Source organism: Phlebotomus argentipes, unplaced genomic scaffold (assembly GCF_947086385.1).
Source record: "Phlebotomus argentipes unplaced genomic scaffold, Phlebotomus argentipes genome assembly contig_17, whole genome shotgun sequence".
Lineage (NCBI taxonomy): Eukaryota > Metazoa > Arthropoda > Insecta > Diptera > Psychodidae > Phlebotomus > Phlebotomus argentipes.
In genome coordinates, this window is record NW_026776166.1 from 226,566 (window position 1) to 244,155 (window position 17,590).

The 17,590-nt window shown below is 40.5% G+C and overlaps 1 protein-coding gene across 1 annotated transcript in view; it reads left to right on the forward strand.

Moving 5' to 3' along the window:
* The window catches only part of LOC132256767 (protein furry), a 40,859-nt gene that overhangs the window by 1,945 nt on the left and 21,324 nt on the right, over positions 1 to 17,590 (forward strand). The window contains exons 2-14 of the mRNA XM_059753314.1: positions 3,343 to 4,439; positions 4,922 to 5,059; positions 5,782 to 6,664; positions 6,733 to 6,908; positions 7,289 to 7,774; positions 8,306 to 8,628; positions 8,701 to 8,883; positions 9,638 to 9,781; positions 10,846 to 11,336; positions 11,486 to 11,649; positions 11,759 to 11,869; positions 13,168 to 13,322; positions 16,132 to 16,292. Coding sequence (XP_059609297.1) covers positions 3,343 to 4,439; positions 4,922 to 5,059; positions 5,782 to 6,664; positions 6,733 to 6,908; positions 7,289 to 7,774; positions 8,306 to 8,628; positions 8,701 to 8,883; positions 9,638 to 9,781; positions 10,846 to 11,336; positions 11,486 to 11,649; positions 11,759 to 11,869; positions 13,168 to 13,322; positions 16,132 to 16,292 — 4,512 coding nt within the window. The remainder of the gene's footprint in view (positions 1 to 3,342; positions 4,440 to 4,921; positions 5,060 to 5,781; positions 6,665 to 6,732; positions 6,909 to 7,288; positions 7,775 to 8,305; positions 8,629 to 8,700; positions 8,884 to 9,637; positions 9,782 to 10,845; positions 11,337 to 11,485; positions 11,650 to 11,758; positions 11,870 to 13,167; positions 13,323 to 16,131; positions 16,293 to 17,590) is intronic.

Below are 17,590 nucleotides of genomic sequence, written 5' to 3' on the forward strand. Positions count from 1 at the left end.
AAATCGATCTCTCTAATCTGGATTTATCTGATCACAGCTTTTCCGCATGTGTGCGAGGAAAACCAATACACTATCTTCTTCTTCGCCTTCAGTGTGGGATTAAGAAAAGTTCAACATCGTCACTTATCGCGATCATTGTTATATTTTGCGGGCTGATCGTCGTTGAGTTTTATGATCAGATAGATTCTATTTGAAGGCGAAAAGGCGACACGATCACATGTGTGAGACGCGTGCGGTGGAAGAAGTGTAAAAAAATCGACAGGAAAAACTGTCGATCGGTGTGCGATTGTGCGTGTGTGCGGTGGAAAAAGGAGGAGAGAATTTCTTTTAAAAATACAACGCGATCAGTCGATCGCGAATCTATCTGTGGCCTGGACATCGGTTTCAGTGCGAAGGCCGCAGGCGATTGAGGAGATGATATCCGGCATGAAATGTATTATAGGTGGAAGTTTAGAAGTACGTGAAATCGCTATGAAAAAAGGGAGTTTTCTTGCAAATGTGTGATGATGATCTTGTGTTTGCCACTCTTCCCATATATATTTATATTTCTGTGTGTGACCTATTTTTGGAGTGATTTTTTCTGGTTCAACTCGCTTCACTCTTTTGTATCAATCTCACATTTTGAGGATGTTTCATTCGCGTGTTAATTCTGTGTGTCATTTTTCTTTTGCCATATTTTTGTGCAGCTTGAGGTGAAGAGAATATATATTTCTATTTATGACACTGAATGAAGGTGATATTTTTGCTCAATCGCAAAGAGCAAGAGACAATTTACACATTAGCATTATATGCAGAAAAGATTGTCAAAAATAAAGTGTCTCAGTTGTGCCAAGAATTTCTCAACCTCATCAGCAAATCAACATCTCTATAGAGAGAATTTTGCAGTGTGTGAAGAGGCATTTTTGTTCATTAAGGGATTTCACCGTCAATTCTGTCGCTTAAAGGAGTGAAAATGCCTGAATTTCGGCTCTCTTTGCATTCACAAATGTCATGCTTGATGAGATGTTGGTTCTCCTGAGCGATGCACTATCAGAAGGGTCTTATGAAACGCGCAAGAAATGGAAATAAGTGTTGCTTGTCGGCGAAATTGTTGAATTTGATTGTACGTCTTCGTCGCAGATTTTCCTACAATTTATCATCATCGTCACGTGAGTTTGTTTGTTTCCAACACACAAGCATAATTGATTTTGGGAGTGTGAGAGAGAGTGAGATTGATGTGCAATAATTTTAGCCACACTTTTGAGACAATTCACAAGAAGAGGAAGTGCACAAGGGATTTAACTTACATAAGTAGCAATTGTTGATAGTTTCAAGGACATCGAGAGGGGGATTTTGTGTGTTCTGAGGAGAGCCGAAGCTTCTTGTGCAGGGAATGCAGTGTGGTCTTCTCTACTGTTTGTGGACCAGAAGAATAAGCCTTTGTCAGAGTAAGGATATTTGGGGGAAAACTGTGTGGATTTCTAGTCATATTGCAAGTTATAAAGACGTCTAATTGAAGAGATTTTCACTCAATTGGAGGCACTAATTTTCCATCTGGATTTCGATGAAAGGAAGAGGAGAGTGAAATGACGTTTTCTCATCTGTGGGCAGTGCAAATGAGATAGAAATGCTTTCATGTGTAGGAAAAATTATTTATTTTACTGGCAACATGTTGAATTTGCCTGTGAAACGATTCAACAGGAAGTTATTTATATATACTAAACATCTCTTGAACACTCCTCAAAATGATTTTTCCTCTGTGCGTCCGGAGACGAAGATGAGCTTCGTGACGACATGAGAAAAATATATGTTTGTGGACAGTATTTAGCATAATTGTATTAACCATTTGTTGATTGGGGAGATTTTTGGCTGGTAAACATCTCTGACATCACTCGATAAAATGGGTATTTTTTGAGTGTGATTTTGAGGTGAAAGTTCACTGGATTATGTGAATTTGGAGTAAATGGATCCCCCCCCCCTGCGATTCTTATCACTAATTGTGCAATTGAATACATTTTGCAAGGAGCAAATTTACTGTGGTGAACTCTAGATTTAATCTCGTTAATACGTTTTCCACGTTGATGGTTGTTTAAGCAGTTTTTCCCTTTTCGCTCTCGTCAAATGCCGTGCTCAAAGGGTGTTTATTCTCGGAACTTGCTATGAAACTGTTTTTAGGAAAGAAAATATAAAACTCTGGTTAATTTTTAAAGTAAACTTGATGGAAAGTTGGATTTAATTTCATACCTTAATAGTACGTGTTTAAGTTACATGACAATTTTGCTGAAAACATGAATGGAATGTTTGTAAAATCACGTTTTTCCAATGAATAGAAGAGTAAATTCTCCTAAGCTAGACAGATATGAGCTTTTATAGAAATATTTATCAATGCGAAACGCATCCTGTGAGATAAATCCTTTATATTTGGACTATTTTCGCTGGTTAAACTCTTCTAAGAAATAAAATCAATTTCGAACGTACAAAAAATCACGTGATTTTCACGGAAAAATAACCAAAAGATATGAGAATCTCTCAGGAGTTTTGAAGACTATCATAAAACCAATATTTCTCTAAACTTTTTAAAGTGAGGTTGTTATTTGAAACTTAGTAGATGAAAATCAATTTAATCAAGTGGAAGTTTGAAGCTTGTTTTCGCAAGTTTTCACAACACTTTCTGTTGTACATATTGAAAATCAGCGTAAAAAATGTGAGTGTGAAAATAAACGAATGAAATTTCCATGACCTGAAATGAGGGCATTTTGTAAATTTTTATCATCATTTGTGCCAGAGTGTAACGGCGGCAGAAGCGAGGGAGAGTTGGATGGATAAGAAAGGATGCGATGGGAGTCAGGAAGATCATTTGAAAGAATGGTTTTCAATCTCTTCGCATGTGAATGTTCCATTGTCTAACACATTCATTGTGATTTTTTCCGCGTTCAATTTTTCCTTCCCATTGTCATTCATTGATTGCGTGCGACTGCTAAAGTCCTGGCAAAGGACGCAATGGCAAGGGTGCTAAGTGGATTTGGCGCTGGGGATGAAAGTGAGCGCCAAGTCTGGGACACTTCGTGAATTGTGCCCTATTTGTATGATTGAAGAGAATGAGTGTTGGAATGAGAGATTTTTGTGGAAGTATTTTCAAGTCATTAATTTACACTTTTCTTTCCCCACGTGCTTTGATAAAAGGGCGGCTGAAAGAGTGAGAGAGAGAGAGAGAGGGAGTTGCTGTAATAAATTGCTTATCATTTAGTGTGCTGAGAGTTTCGCCACACCTATTCAACACTTCATCACTCGTCATTTGTGTGCGCCTGAAAAGGGGTGAAAATTTAAAGTGTGTAATGTTGTTTCTCTCGGGATTCATTGCAGAGAATCAGCAACATGTCGTGGAGAATGGCTCAAATGGGGGAAACGTGGAGAATCTCAGTGAATCCATTTGTTTTGGCGAGGCAGATGTGCTGACGAGCTCGTCAAATGTGCGCCATTCGGCGAATTTTGCCCCCTTCGGGGCCATTTCTCGGCCCTTGGATCGCGGCTACAAGCACGCCTCGCACGGCAATCTATCACCACAGGACAGCGTCATGACGTCTAGTGGCCCGTACTCCGGCGCCTATGGTGAGGAGCAGAACGCCGTGATGGCCGTGAGTGGCAATGAAGTGGACAGCGCGAAGGTGATTACAGCCGCCACGGCGTCGTCCACACGCTCGAGCCTCTTGCCGTGGGGTCAGCACACGCGCTCCACGATTGCGGCCAGCGGAACGAGCTCCGCTCCGGATGTGAGTGGAGCAAGCGGAGCCTCTGAGAGCGTCCTGCGGCCGGGAGAGATTGTCATGCGGTCGCTGTTCGCGGACTTCACGCAGCAGGCGGAGAAGAAGATCGAGTCGGTAATGATTGAGGGCTCGGAAAAGAACCTGTCGAAGTTCCTGCAGCGTGGCGAGGACAGTCAATTCGATCAGTTGCTGTCGGCTTTGGGATCCGTGGCGGAGCACTGTCTGCCGTCGCTACTGAACACTCTCCTGGCGTGGCACAAGCGGCAGCTGTCCGACGCGGAGATCAAGAATGACTTGAAGAGAATGGAGAAGATCAAATCGAGCATGGATATTGATCTGCAGCTGCAGAGGAGAGAGTCTGCCGTAGAGTTTATCTTCTGTCTGGCCCTCATTGAGATCCTGAAGCAGTTGCCCTTTCATCCTGGTCACGAGGACATCATCAAGAACATTGAGAATCTGGCGTTCAAGCACTTCAAGTATCGCGAGGGATTGCAGAACAATCCAAATGCTCACAACATTCACATGATTGCCGATCTCAATGCTGAAGTCGTGGGCGTTCTGGCGCAGAGTCGTTTCAGTTCTGTGCGGAAGAGATTCATGCTGGAGCTGAAGGAGTTGCGAGCCAAAGAGCCGAGTCCACACACGACGCAGAGTATCATCAGTCTCCTCATGGGCATGAAGTTCTTTCGTGTGAAGGTGAGTGAAGAGAGGACAATTGTGGTTGAAATGAAATCACCGAGGCTAAAAGCACTTCCGAATAAATTACCTTTGGATTATGTCGAATTTTCAGCATAAAATGCTGCGGGTAAAAAAGTGCTCCAACAAAGCAATTTTCTCTTCTATTATCTTTTAATTACCCTCGCAATGTGGCGAAGTCGGAAGTGAAAATGAAAAGCTTCGCTTTTTCACTCTTCCACTCTATATATTTTAATATTGTTTAATTCTATTATCTGGCAATTTTCGAGTTGGAATGTTGAACTTGAGATTACTTTGGAATCACGCAGTGAAAAGTCGAGAATATACTGCAATATTTTGATGAATGATAAAATCATTGCGAATTACAAGTAGGATTAAAAGATAAAATACGAGAAGTTGTGTATCTATACTTAAATGTGCCACTGAATATAGAGTTTATTTGCAGAGAATAAATATTTCTACGCTCTTGCTTGCATTTGCAGATGGTTCCAATTGAGGAGTTTGAGGCGTCTTTCCAATTTATGCACGAGTGCGCGCAGTATTTTCTGGAAATCAAAGACAAGGATATCAAACATGCACTCGCTGGTCTGTTTGTGGAAATCCTCGTGCCCGTGGCTGCTGTAAGTATCAATGAATTTACTGCTCTTGTGTGCATTCTCGCACTGAGAGAGAAGAAACGACTTTACGCATTTTATGGACATCATTGAATCTACTGCATTGAACTAATCAAATGGTCATACCCCCGGTGTCCCAGGATCGATTTTGATCGTCGAAGTTGATAAAGAATGGCAATAAAATTCTCTACAAATTTCTTTATTTGAGCAAAAGTTGTCAGAGCATCAGAAACGAAGCTAGAGTTGAATCGGTTTCTATATTTGAGCGATAATAGTTGCTTTTCTGTTGATCTGATGACTTTTCATTAAATAAAGTGAATTGTAGGCAAATTCATTACTTTTCTTTTGCGTTTAAAATAAAGAAATTCGGTCCAGGGACGACGAAGATTTTCGTATTAGAGTCGATTTATGACTCTAAGTTTTCGAGTTAACGTTCGGCAATGTTGCCATGCCAATATGCTAAGAGAGTTTAGAAACTTTGAGGCTCTCCATTTTTCTCAGTGCATTTGTGGACTTGAGAGGTCCTTGCAAAGAGTTCAGCATTCTTTATTCACTGCCTGGAGAAGTCAAGTGCTGTGAAGTGGGAAATAAAGTGTGCAAAAGCGTGCATGGATATTCATGCTTTGCCGCTGCCGATGGTAGAATATTTTATTTAATGGTGTTCTCTGCAAAATGCAAAGGAGGGACTGATTTATTGCTAAACTGTTGATTTTTTTTCTCCTCGACAGGCCGTGAAGAACGAAGTGAATGTGCCGTGTGTGAAGAACTTTGTGGATCTCCTGTATGCCCAGACGTTGGATGCATGTACGAAGTCGAAGCACAGACTGGCGCTGTTTCCGTTGGTCACGTGCCTTCTCTGTGTGGCTCAGAAGACGTTCTTCCTCAGCAATTGGCACTACTTCCTGGCCATGTGTCTCAGCAACTTGAAGAATCGCGACGCGAAGATGAGTCGCGTGGCCCTGGAGTCACTCTATCGATTGCTGTGGGTTTACATGATCAGGATAAAGTGTGAATCGAACTCGGCGACGCATTCTCGCCTGCAGAGCATTGTGAATTCACTGTTCCCGCGTGGATCGAAATCGGTTGTGCCGAGAGACACGCCATTGAACATTTTTGTGAAAATCATCCAGTTTATCGCCGCCGAGAGACTGGATTTCGCCATGAGGGAGATTGTGTTTGAGCTGCTGCTCGTGGGACGGTCGATTAAGGTGATAACAACGCCGGAGAGGATGAGCATTGGGCTGAGGGCATTCCTCGTGGTGGCGGACTCGCTGCAGCAGAAGGATGGCGAACCGCCGATGCCGAGGACCGTTGGCGTTCTGCCAAGTGGCAACACGCTGCGCGTGAAGAAGACATACTTGAATAAGATGCTCACGGAGGATACGGCTCGTACAATTGGCATGTCGAACTACTTTCCGCACGTGCGACGGGTGTTTGTCGACATGCTACGTGCTCTGGACGTTCACTGTGGCCGACCACTTATGATGACAAACACCCAAAATGTCAACAAGGAGCCTGACGAACTCCTCACGGACGAGCGGCGACCGAAAATTGACCTCTTTCGCACATGTGTGGCCGCAATTCCACGTCTCATTCCCGACAATATGACGGGTAAGTTTGCCAAATGTGTGAACAAACTTAATTGCGTCTCATCGCACTTCTTCCTCTGTCTTGTGCAGGTCATGAACTTGTGGACCTGCTGTCACGTCTCACCGTTCACATCGATGATGAACTGCGGGGTCTGGCGTATCAGTCTCTGCAGACGCTCATGATTGACTTCCCGGACTGGCGACAAGACGTTATTCATGGCTTCACACAATTTCTCGCACGTGATGTGGCCGATGTGTTCCCACAAGTGAGTTATCATTGGGGGTAGTTTTGCTCAATGAACCCAAATTTGCCCGTATGATTAACTCCGGTCATTAAGGTTAACTGCCTTTTGAGTGCCAAAAATGTGGCGCAATAAATCTTCAATGAAGGAATTCGAAGAGAAGATTTATTGACAAAATCGCTTGAGGCAACTTATTGTGCACTTTGTAAGAGAGACTGCAGAAATATCTATTTACCTTAGTTAAACACCGTACGATTCAAAAGCAATGTGTGCAGTGTAGAGAGTTTTGCTTGGAGGAAGGATACTTCACTGCAAACGACTCTGATGCACTTTACATTCGCTGTAACTTCCGTGTAATCATCCTTTTGTTAGCGCAACTCAAATGCAATTTTGTGTCATTTCAGTTGGTGGATAATGGACTGAGAATGCTTGTGATGTTCCTCAATACCTGGAGAAATGCCATTGCCAGCAATGCTCAGGGAAGTCCTTCGAATACCATCAATAACAGCAAAATGAGCTCAAGTCATTCCACAAACACTGTGAAACAGGCGCCAGGATTCGTGCAGCAGCAGCAAACGGTTGCGAGCACGACCACGTCGAATTCAAGTGGAAATTCCAGCGTAAACTCAAGTGGCGTCTCGAGCATAACGCAGCAAACGACCGCGACAGTTGTGGACGCTGTGAGGAAGTCGAACAGCATTGAACAGCCACTGGGGACGACTTTCCACTTGGTGGAAGGCTTGGCGCTCGTTGTGCTGTGCAACAGTCGCCTCCAGCCGAGAAAATTAGCCGTGCACATCATGAAGGAGGTGAAGAACTTGAAGAAAGCACTCGGCATTCCCGAAACAGAACCACCGCTAATTGATGCTATCGACAAGTGCTGTCCAGCGGTGAGTGGCTTCTTTTATTCCCTTCAAAGTTGAGGGCAAAGTCTTGAGGAGTGTCAAAGGCAGAATCTGCTGAAGATGCTTGATTTTGAGCAATTTCGTTGTCTGGAAAATCGATTCTTGCTTAAAGTATGGCTTAAAGCCAAGAAATGTGTATTGATTCGATTCTGTGGAGTTGATATACTGAATTGATCTCAAATTTCAGTGTTTTCACACCTAATTTTAAAGAAATACCGGCTCTTGAGCAATTCGTTTAGCTAGACTATAAATCAAGAGCTTCATTCGTAGTGGTTATAGGAGAGATTAGTTGCATGAATCTTCGTGAAAATCAATTAACAACTTCAACACTGAAGTTTCCACCAGAGATTTGTAAAAGTTCTTCTTTAAAAAATACTCTTTTTTTGATCGTTATCCTTTGGAATATTTGGATCAGGCGTGAAAAATTATGTTTTGAAGATTATTTATTCAACTTTCTAAGTAAAATAACTTGTATAAATTGTAAGTACGTCTGTCTTGACACACTCTCGTCTGCAGCTGACCGACAAGTGCCTCCACATGCTGCCGCAGGCCGAGCGGGCAGCGATGCTGGCGGCCAATGTGATCGATCTGCAGTGGATTGCGGATCGCACGAGTGGAATCTGGACGGTTGGACACTCTGAGGACGCAACGAAGGCCTCCACGCTGACGTTGAATCTGTCGCAGAGCGCCTCAAGTCAGCAGTTCGACCCGTGGGTGGTGTTCCTGTTCGGTTTCATGGAGCGCCACTGCGTGCTGCAGCAGTGTCCGTCCGTGGTGGCTCAGGCGTGGCCCGTGTGCTATCAGCGCGTCACGAGTCTCTACTCCGTAATCGATCCCACGTGCGTATTGTGTGAGCTTTGGGTGTCTCAAGATGTTTGCCTAATGCGCGCCACGTGATGCTTATCTTGCAGTCCTGTGAGTGACAATCGAGCCTCTCTGTTGCGGAGCTCGGCGCCGCCGAAGAAGAATCCACTTGAGAATCAAAGGGATTCGCTGGCGCATCTGTGGAAGAACCAAGTGGCGATGGCCATGAGAGTGGTTCCGCCCATTCCCAGTGTAGCTGTTCGCTGTGCGTCTCCTGACTTGAGTCTGAGGTATGTTGGATTTCTGATTGATAGGACTTTTATTGGACTCTCTCATCCCCATGAAGTTTCACCATCATTCGTATTCGTAGCGTCAATTGGAAATTTGTATTGCATGCAATTTTGGAGCATAAATTGACCAATCAGTGTCTTCTACAGCTGTGAAATATAATTACATTGTGCACAATTGCGAATGAATATCATGTACTAATACTTGAGTATTTTACAGTGTTTGATAGTTTATTGCATGACGCTAGTATTTTCCATTCTGTTTTCCGCATTTATATTTGCCAAATACTCAACTATATGATTCAAAATTTTCAATGAGGATCACAAAGGAAATGCAATATTCTGTTGGAAAACACCCAGGAATTATTTCATCATACACATTATTAAAAAAAAAAGAAATCATAAATTTCATGAGTTATTATTCCATGAATGCAAATTTTTCCACAGTTTTTTCTCGCATTTTTAATCAAATCATTTTATTCAGAGCTCTCTTAGTGACGGCATGACACAAATGAAACACACTTTATTTTGGATAAATCAATTAATTTCACATTGTGTTCCTGTTTCACACATATATAATTACATATATTTTCCCCATGTGAAAAATGATAATTGAAACCTTCATCATGAGTAATCTGTTCGCCAAAAAAAACAAACAAACACCACGCATTCAACAAATTTGTGATATGAAATAACGATGACAAAATGAGAAGTTTAATACCGATCAAAACCAAAAATTCTCTTCTGTGTGCAATAGTCTGCATGAGCATTCCGATTCACGGTCGTTGTCTGATTCTTTGGATAACATACCGTCAAATGTATTCGGCCCGGAAGGAATGATTACCAGATTTACTTTGCCTCTCTCGTATGGACGGAAAGATTTTCGTAATAAGCGGCAAGGGTAAAGAGCATTCTAATATTTATCTTTATTTTGTTACTAATATGATTTTCACGTTTGTCTGATCCCGTAATCAATGTCCGTTCTCTCTGTCTTTACTTTATGTCGTCCCTTTGTGAATTTATTTACCTCTGTTTAGTGCAAATGTAGTGATATTTACTTTCGCATAAATACTTTACTTGCCCTAATTCTCCTGCTTTTATTTGGTTTTCCTAATTGTGTGTGAAATAAATGTGTGGTAAATTGATGTGGTGGAAACTTTATTAGATATTTTTAGACAAATATGTAGAATATAATTTCCCTTCTATCTCAGTTCTGTGTACAAATCCAATGGCAAGTTGGCTTCATCACCCGTTATCGTATCTGCAAATTCGGGATTTTCCGTATTTTATGGTCGAATCTATTGAAATATACACGATTTCAATTGATTTCAAGCTGAACATTTGCTCAAAAATTAGATAGTTTAGTCTTATAATCTAGCTAATTACTTTAATGTGATTCTTATTAAAAGCTTCACATTCATGACTTAGACATGACATTTCACCTCTATAGTCTAATTTTAGAATTTGCTATTCTCTTTCTTCTCACGCGGTTCTTTCAATTCGAATTCATGGAATTCATAAATCAACTGTTGCTTTCTCCTTACGAGTTCGGCGACTTAGAATAAAGATTTGGTTTCTCGATAATCTCTGAATGGTTAGGCGAATTTTTCCTTTGAATCAACTTTTGAGCGTTGTCTTAAAGACGAAGCTTCAAGATGTATTTTTGGGGTATAAAAATGTTTAATAATCATCTCAAGCAGGGATCGAAGAATAACGGATGATGAAGGTGACTGAAATTGCGTTTGAGTGACTTCGTCGGAATTTCATTTTCTGCACAATTTTTTTGTGTGTGAAAATGAAATTTGTGCAAAAGAGACCTTTTGATAAGTGAATTGCTGTATAGTAATGGGAATAAATCACAACCGCAAATATGCCCAAAAATTCCTACTAAATGCAGTGGAAATTGAGTTCATCTGATAATGCGCTTACCTTTTTTTCCCTGTGTTGTTGTTCCACAAATTTTAGCTCATCTCCTGACTCCCTGACGGCGGACCGAAGCGATAAGTCCGGCTCGGCGGCCTCGACGTCGCCCGTAGCCCTATTCAAGTTGGTCGTGCCGCTTTTGCGCTGCGAGGTCACGGATGTTCGTGATGCCGCCGTGAACGCGCTGGGCATGATAAATCACGATGCGCTGAAGGATCTCATGGACGAGCTGGTGATTTACATACGTGAGGCGATAGATAGGAAGCAGGAGAACATGCGGCGGCGGCGTCGGCGGGACGCGTTGCGTCTGCAGCTGGTGCGCGTGCTGGAGAGGATTGCCGACAATGGGACATACGGGGTCAGTCCGTGGGTGCTAGAGCGTGAGAGTATGTCCCTCCATCCGACTTTTGTGGAGTACATCGATGGGGCAAGACTGTATCTCGAGGCGGAAATCGATAAGGAGAACACGAGCATTAGGGATGTGAAGACCCACTTTTGTGATTTCATACGAAAGCTCATCAAGAATTTCCCTCGTAAGTGATTTATGAATACCCTTTTTTCCGTTTATTCCGTTTATGGGCTCTTTCGAGGTGTGTTTCGTCGAGAGAGAGAGAGAGTAAGAGCGGTAATTTTTGAGTGGGTAATCTGAAAATATATAATCTTTCGCCCTTTTGTGCGGCAGTTGAGGTGTGCGGAACGCTTTTATCGAGGGATCTCAAGAGGAATTTATTCAACTTATTCGCCTCATGGAGTGGAGAATTCGCAAAACCTCTCGGCATATCGCATAATTCTGTATCAGCAGGAAATTCGGGAGTGGAGGAGAAACTACAGTTTAGCGCACTACAGGTAATCAATGCTATATACTTTCCATTTTCTCTGCTCTATGTGTAGTTCAACCTGACATGCCGTACAAGTTTTCCCGGAATTTTCATCTGCTTTTCTTCTCTTTTCCCAGGCCATGTCTGTCCTTCTGTGCCGTGGGTTCTGCTTCAATACACACTACTTGGCTGAGGAAGGACTTATTTATCCTTGGCTCGACATGCTCCTCGAATCCAGAGATGAGAAGGTAGGAGTGCTACACAAATTATTTACCCAAAACCCAATGCTTTTATATCGAGGGGTGGATTGACTATGAAATAATATAGATATGACAAGAGTAAATCGCTCGGAATGGAGGTAAATTGCGAATGAAAGTGAGGCACAATGAATTCACGCAATGAAGTCATTAATTTGTTTATAAAGCGCCGGGTCGAGGCGGTCTATTGGTTTTTTTTTTAGCGATATTTGAAGAGGCGCTGGCGAGAATGAAGTAATGAAGAAGTTTTAAGACGTTCAGTTTACAGAGGAAAATATGTACTTTAGTCATCAATATTTTCCAATTTCCGCTCATGAGCTTTTTCTCTATAAACAATTAATAAACATGCTTCACTTATTATATGAATTTCTCTTGAAGATTTATATTTAATTGCACTAATAGTGCTGATGTTTGTGAGGACGTTTCCGCAGAGAATTTCTCATGAAATGATGTTCATAAAAGTGGTTTCTCTGATGATGTAACTTTCAACACAGAATTGAATGTATAAAATGAAACATGTGAAATCGTTTCATGCAATAATTTGATTGTCATTGAGGAGACAAAAGGATCTCTCGGTAATTTAACATGAAGCTGCGTCAATGAGTGAGACTAAAAAGACCGAGAAGGGTTTCGTTTTCTCGAGTGGGAAAAAGTGGCAATTCTAGAAGAGATTGAGAGATAGTACCTCAATGGAATGGACAAATTAATTACAGTTTGGATCGTCGTCACGGCAATGAAAGACGCACATGAGAAAGGGTTAAACTGTGCTTCTTTTTTAATGCGAACATTTGTGAGTGAAAAGAATAGGAATTTTTCAGTCTAGCGAGAGTATTTTGCTGACTGTGAGCTTTGAAGTTTTCCTCTGTGCTTAACCGCGAACTTCGTACCTTGTTTATTGTGTCGGCTTGGAAAGCAATTTAGCCCAGCATCACTGATGCCACGGCATCTGCATTACGAGTGTTGTATGCATGGAAAGGCAGGCGCATTCTGTGTGTAGTATTTTCTCATTAATCTTACATGTTTTTCTTCTGATGGAATTGTTTTTAAGATCCGCAGTCTTGCAAACATATTCGTGTATGTAAAATTGCGGTATAAAAAGCAGAAGAAACTCCTAAACATTGCCTTCACCGCAATGTTCTGGGAGAGAATATGATTCTAGTGAACGTGTTTGCTTAGTTACATTATGTCAATAAGGATTAAATGGAGGAGCACGAAAGTGCTTTCAGGGCGCTTTCGTCTGTTTGTGATAATTATGTGAATGATTTACATACTTGAGTGACTATTTTTAGATTTACCAGCTGGCGAAAGACACTGTTGTGCTGCTATTCGAGTCCAATCCTGATATGGGTCAATTGCTGGAGTGGGCCATTGATCGCTGCTACACGGCGCTTCCTCGACAGGCAGATGCGTGCTTTCTGGCTCTTGCGGCAATCTTCAGTGCAAGGTAAGCTTATGGGTTTCATGTTCCGGCTGATGTGGCATTAAAAGTGCAGGAAGATTTCTCTTTTCGCCCACACGACACTCACATTCAGGGATTCATTGTGATATCTTGTGTGAAAAGAGAGAAGTTTTCCTTACTCTGCTCTTCTTTGCCCATTCAAACTCAAAGGATATTTTTATCCTCACAAAAGATTTATGTTTCTTCTTCCAGTCTGTAAATTTTATTCTCCATTTGCACACGACGAAATCCCTGCTATGAAAAAAAAACGACCATAAGAATTGCAATTTCAATAATGCATCAGAGTGTAATCCCTCAAAGGGGTTTTTCAACTCTCTTTCTGCGCAACATAACGCTTCAGAGAAGAACAATATCGAATTGGAGGAATCATTTCAATAATATTGCATTCTTGTTTATGTTTCCATATTTACATGGATGCAATATTTTGAAATCTTTGATGAAAATATGAGATTTCTTAAGAAGAAAGAATGCAATTCATTTTGAACCTATTTAGGCTTATCATGTTTGATTTACAGTGAAACTAAATGGATTTTTACGCAAATTCTCTATGAGAATTTTCATATAAACAACATTAAGAGCAAATGCGCATGCAATTCGAGGAGATTTCCTGGAAAATTTGGATCGTTTTCAACTCTCAGTTTGAGAAGTTATTTGAGGAATTAGGAGCTTTGGATTCGTGACAGATTCTTCGCATTGTTCAATTCGTTTATCAGACTTTGTTGACAGGATTTATGGCTATCAATTAGCTGTAATATATTATGTCTGAGACGTATAGTTTGTCTATCGAAGGAGTGTAGTTTGTGTCTTTATCTGGAGGCTGAGGAAAAACATCGCAAGTTCCTTTTGCGATGCTTTTTCACCATGCATGCTCATGTGGGCATTCATATGCGCAATATCGGGGGCAGTGGATGTGAAAAGAGTCAGTTGAATGAATTGGCAAGAAATAATCAATTACTCCAGGACAAAGAGGGAAAGAGAGACATTACTGACGTTATTGCTCAATTGTGTTATTAATGATATGGCTATTTATGTGTAGTGCGACAAAAGAGAGTCCTTTCCGGGCAAATGTTCCATGGCCATTTAATCATTTCCTCGGGAGGTTCGCATATATACACAAAAAAATTCAATACATTGAGCTTTGTGGATAAAAAAAAAGGCCGAAGAGGTGGAGAAATTTTGTATGTTTTGTTCTCGCACGCGCGTGGAAAGATATGAGAATTGGCATATTTTGAATATTTTTCTGTTATTGAACAGGTGAAGAAAGGGACAAAAGTTCCCAGTGAAATATGACGAAATCATGATGACAATTTTTCATTCTCAAATTAAGTCACGAAAACAGCAAAATCACCATAAGAGAGCGGGGCGATTTGTGTGGAGTGTGAGTTCGATCAAACTTCTGCCTATATTTTTCACACTTTTGCCGCACAGAATTGTGTGTTGAGGAAGCGATTTTCTTGTAGGCTTTTCATCGCAATCGATAGGAAAACAAGATGACAATGGACACGAAAAGAGCGTCTAATTTTTTGGCTGTTGAATGGAAAAAGGGTGGGCTTTTTTTTGGGGGCGGATATAATGTTGAAATAAAAGTAGTATAGGAGAAATGGAAAGGCGCAGACAATTGTCCATCAATCATTCATGGATCGTGTTATGGAGCTACTTTGGCGCTGTGTGGAGTTTAGGGGTTGATTGCCCATTCTTGAGAGGTTGTGGAGAATGGGGAAAATGGTGTACATGTTGTTTTCATTTGTGGAATTGAATACAGGAGAATTCAGGTCTTGATTCAGGTGAATGAATATGAGAAATATTCATTTGATTTGTATCTCTTGCATAAACATAGTTTTGGAATATGAATTTCGTTGGCTTCTGAATAAAGTTTTGCAGAGCAATTAGAGTGTACATATTTATGGGGTTTTTTGTAATTTATTCCTGTGCAATTGAAAGGTTTGTTTACGTTGGGATATTTTCAATTTTGCACCTTTTTCCTGGTCAGTTTTTTATGTGTTTTTTTCCTGCGACGTTAATTAAGATTTTGCGTGACAAGTGGTTGAGCGGCGTCAAATGACTTTCCTGCTGATTAGCTTGCAAATTTTGGTGTAAAATGTAAGGAGTGAAAAAGTTTCACATTAACCGCCGTTCTCTTTTGTCTCTGGAAAACAACAGGTGCAAAGTTGACGGTGTTTAATGTTTTTTGGGGTAGTTTGTGCAAGAAATAGAGAGAATGGAATAAAAACAAACACATTTCAGTCGCAGATGTGGTTTCCATGGAATAGAAAAGTTGATTAATCGTGGCTATTCGGGATTCGCGTGGGTGTGGAACTTAAAGTTTTATTTAGAAATCTCTCTCTTTCTCTCCCCTTCAACCTTTTGACCATTGAACTTTTGCAACACAATTCGCAGAGAGGATTAATGAAAATTGAGTTATGTAGCATTAGAAGTTGCCTGGATTCCAATTTTGTTCAATTATTTGAGCAGAACAGTGGGAATAATGTATGGTGAAGGATTGATTGTTCGCAAGTGCACTTTTTCATCCAAATTCTCGTGCTTTGGAGAGTTCACAACATCTGAGTTTCAAAATCAAATACTAACAGAAATTTTTCTCTTTCGCTGAATTTTTCGCTTTTTCATCGTTGAGATATGCAAAGATATTACGCATTTCCATTTCCGAGTAAAAAGTGTTTATCTTTTTATTCTGACGATTTTTCTTTGCTCATTGCCTCTCGTGGCAGGAAGAGAGGCGCAGAGCAAGCCACTAAATGTGTAATGCTCCATTACGTTCTGTTCTTTCTGTTTGCAGAGAATATCCCTGCGATCATTACACATCAGTCATAAATGTAACGCTGCTGATGACAGGATGCCCCAGAATTGCCGTTCACTCCACTGCCATTCAGCTACTTCAAGTGCTCGACAAGAGATTCTTCGGCACCGTCGGGCCACTGCATCCGGAGAGTGAGAAAGGTAAGTGGAGAATAATTACATAAATTCCCTATTATAACTGAACAGACACTGTGCTACATAAATTTTCACTAATTTATACAATTTGTGGTCATGAAATTTCCACTGACGGTGTTTTAAATTCAATTCTGCACACTGCAAAATAATTTCACTCCACTTTTGGGTGAAGCAAAAGGATGATTTAAACGCTGGGCGAATCTATGGATTCTCTGCATTTCATGTTCCATATGTGGTTCTTCAGTTACACGATTTTTCTCTATAAATACACTTTTATGTGAAGTGAATGAAGTGCAAATTCGAGGTATTCTGTGCTTTGGGCTCATTTCAGTCCCTACAATAGATGGATAAAGTGAGATTTGGTATTTTATTGCTATTCTCATACCCCTTAATTATTATGAAATTAAGCAATGTGATATTTAACTGAGTCCACCGAGTCACATTTGAAGTTTGGATATGATTGCGACCTAATTTTATGTGGAATACGTGACTATTTTCCTTGTGGATGTCAGTGAATTTATGTCTTTTATGAACAAATAATTAGGCAACTTTAAACCATGCATTTTTCCGTCAAGGGTTTATTTCTGCTCTAGAAGTGTTCTTGTGGGTTTTTTGGTTAAATGAAGTGAACATAAAATAAATATGAGCAGAAAATTTACTCTTCCAATGAATGTTCTTGAGAGTATTTTCTGCAATATTCATACACTTTTCTTTGGCATTGCTTAAAGAAATTCTTCTGCAATGACTTGTAGAAGGCATTTAATTGAAAAAAGTACTGCAAAGTTATTCAATACAACATTAAAACTCTCGCAATTGCTTCTTTTTGCATTCATTGTAAAAGTTTTGAAGAGCACAAATATACTTTGTGGCTTTTTCAGTACGCGTAAAGTTAATGCACATTTATTTACAACTGTAATACATTGAAAGTTTTGCTTTAAACGTTTAAACAGATAAATTTCTTGTTGCGACGTTCAATGAATTCTGTCTATATTTTATGGTTTTAACTCCAAGAAGTATTTTGTGTGTGTGTGTGTGTTTCTGTATAAATAATAGTTGTTCGGATTAGCTTGAGGGCTTTTAGCAGAAGCAATAAACCACAAGCTTTCCATTCATGTGAAGCTTCTTACATTGATTCATTTAAAGGGAAAGCAAGAAATCTCATTTCTTATCTGACACCAAATTATGCGAAATCACCCCTTGGCCAAAATAACATTTTCGTAGTATATTTTCATCACGTCTTCCAAGTCATCTAATTATAATTTCGTTCTAATTATGATGTTGAAGTCAAGAAGACGAATTTCCAA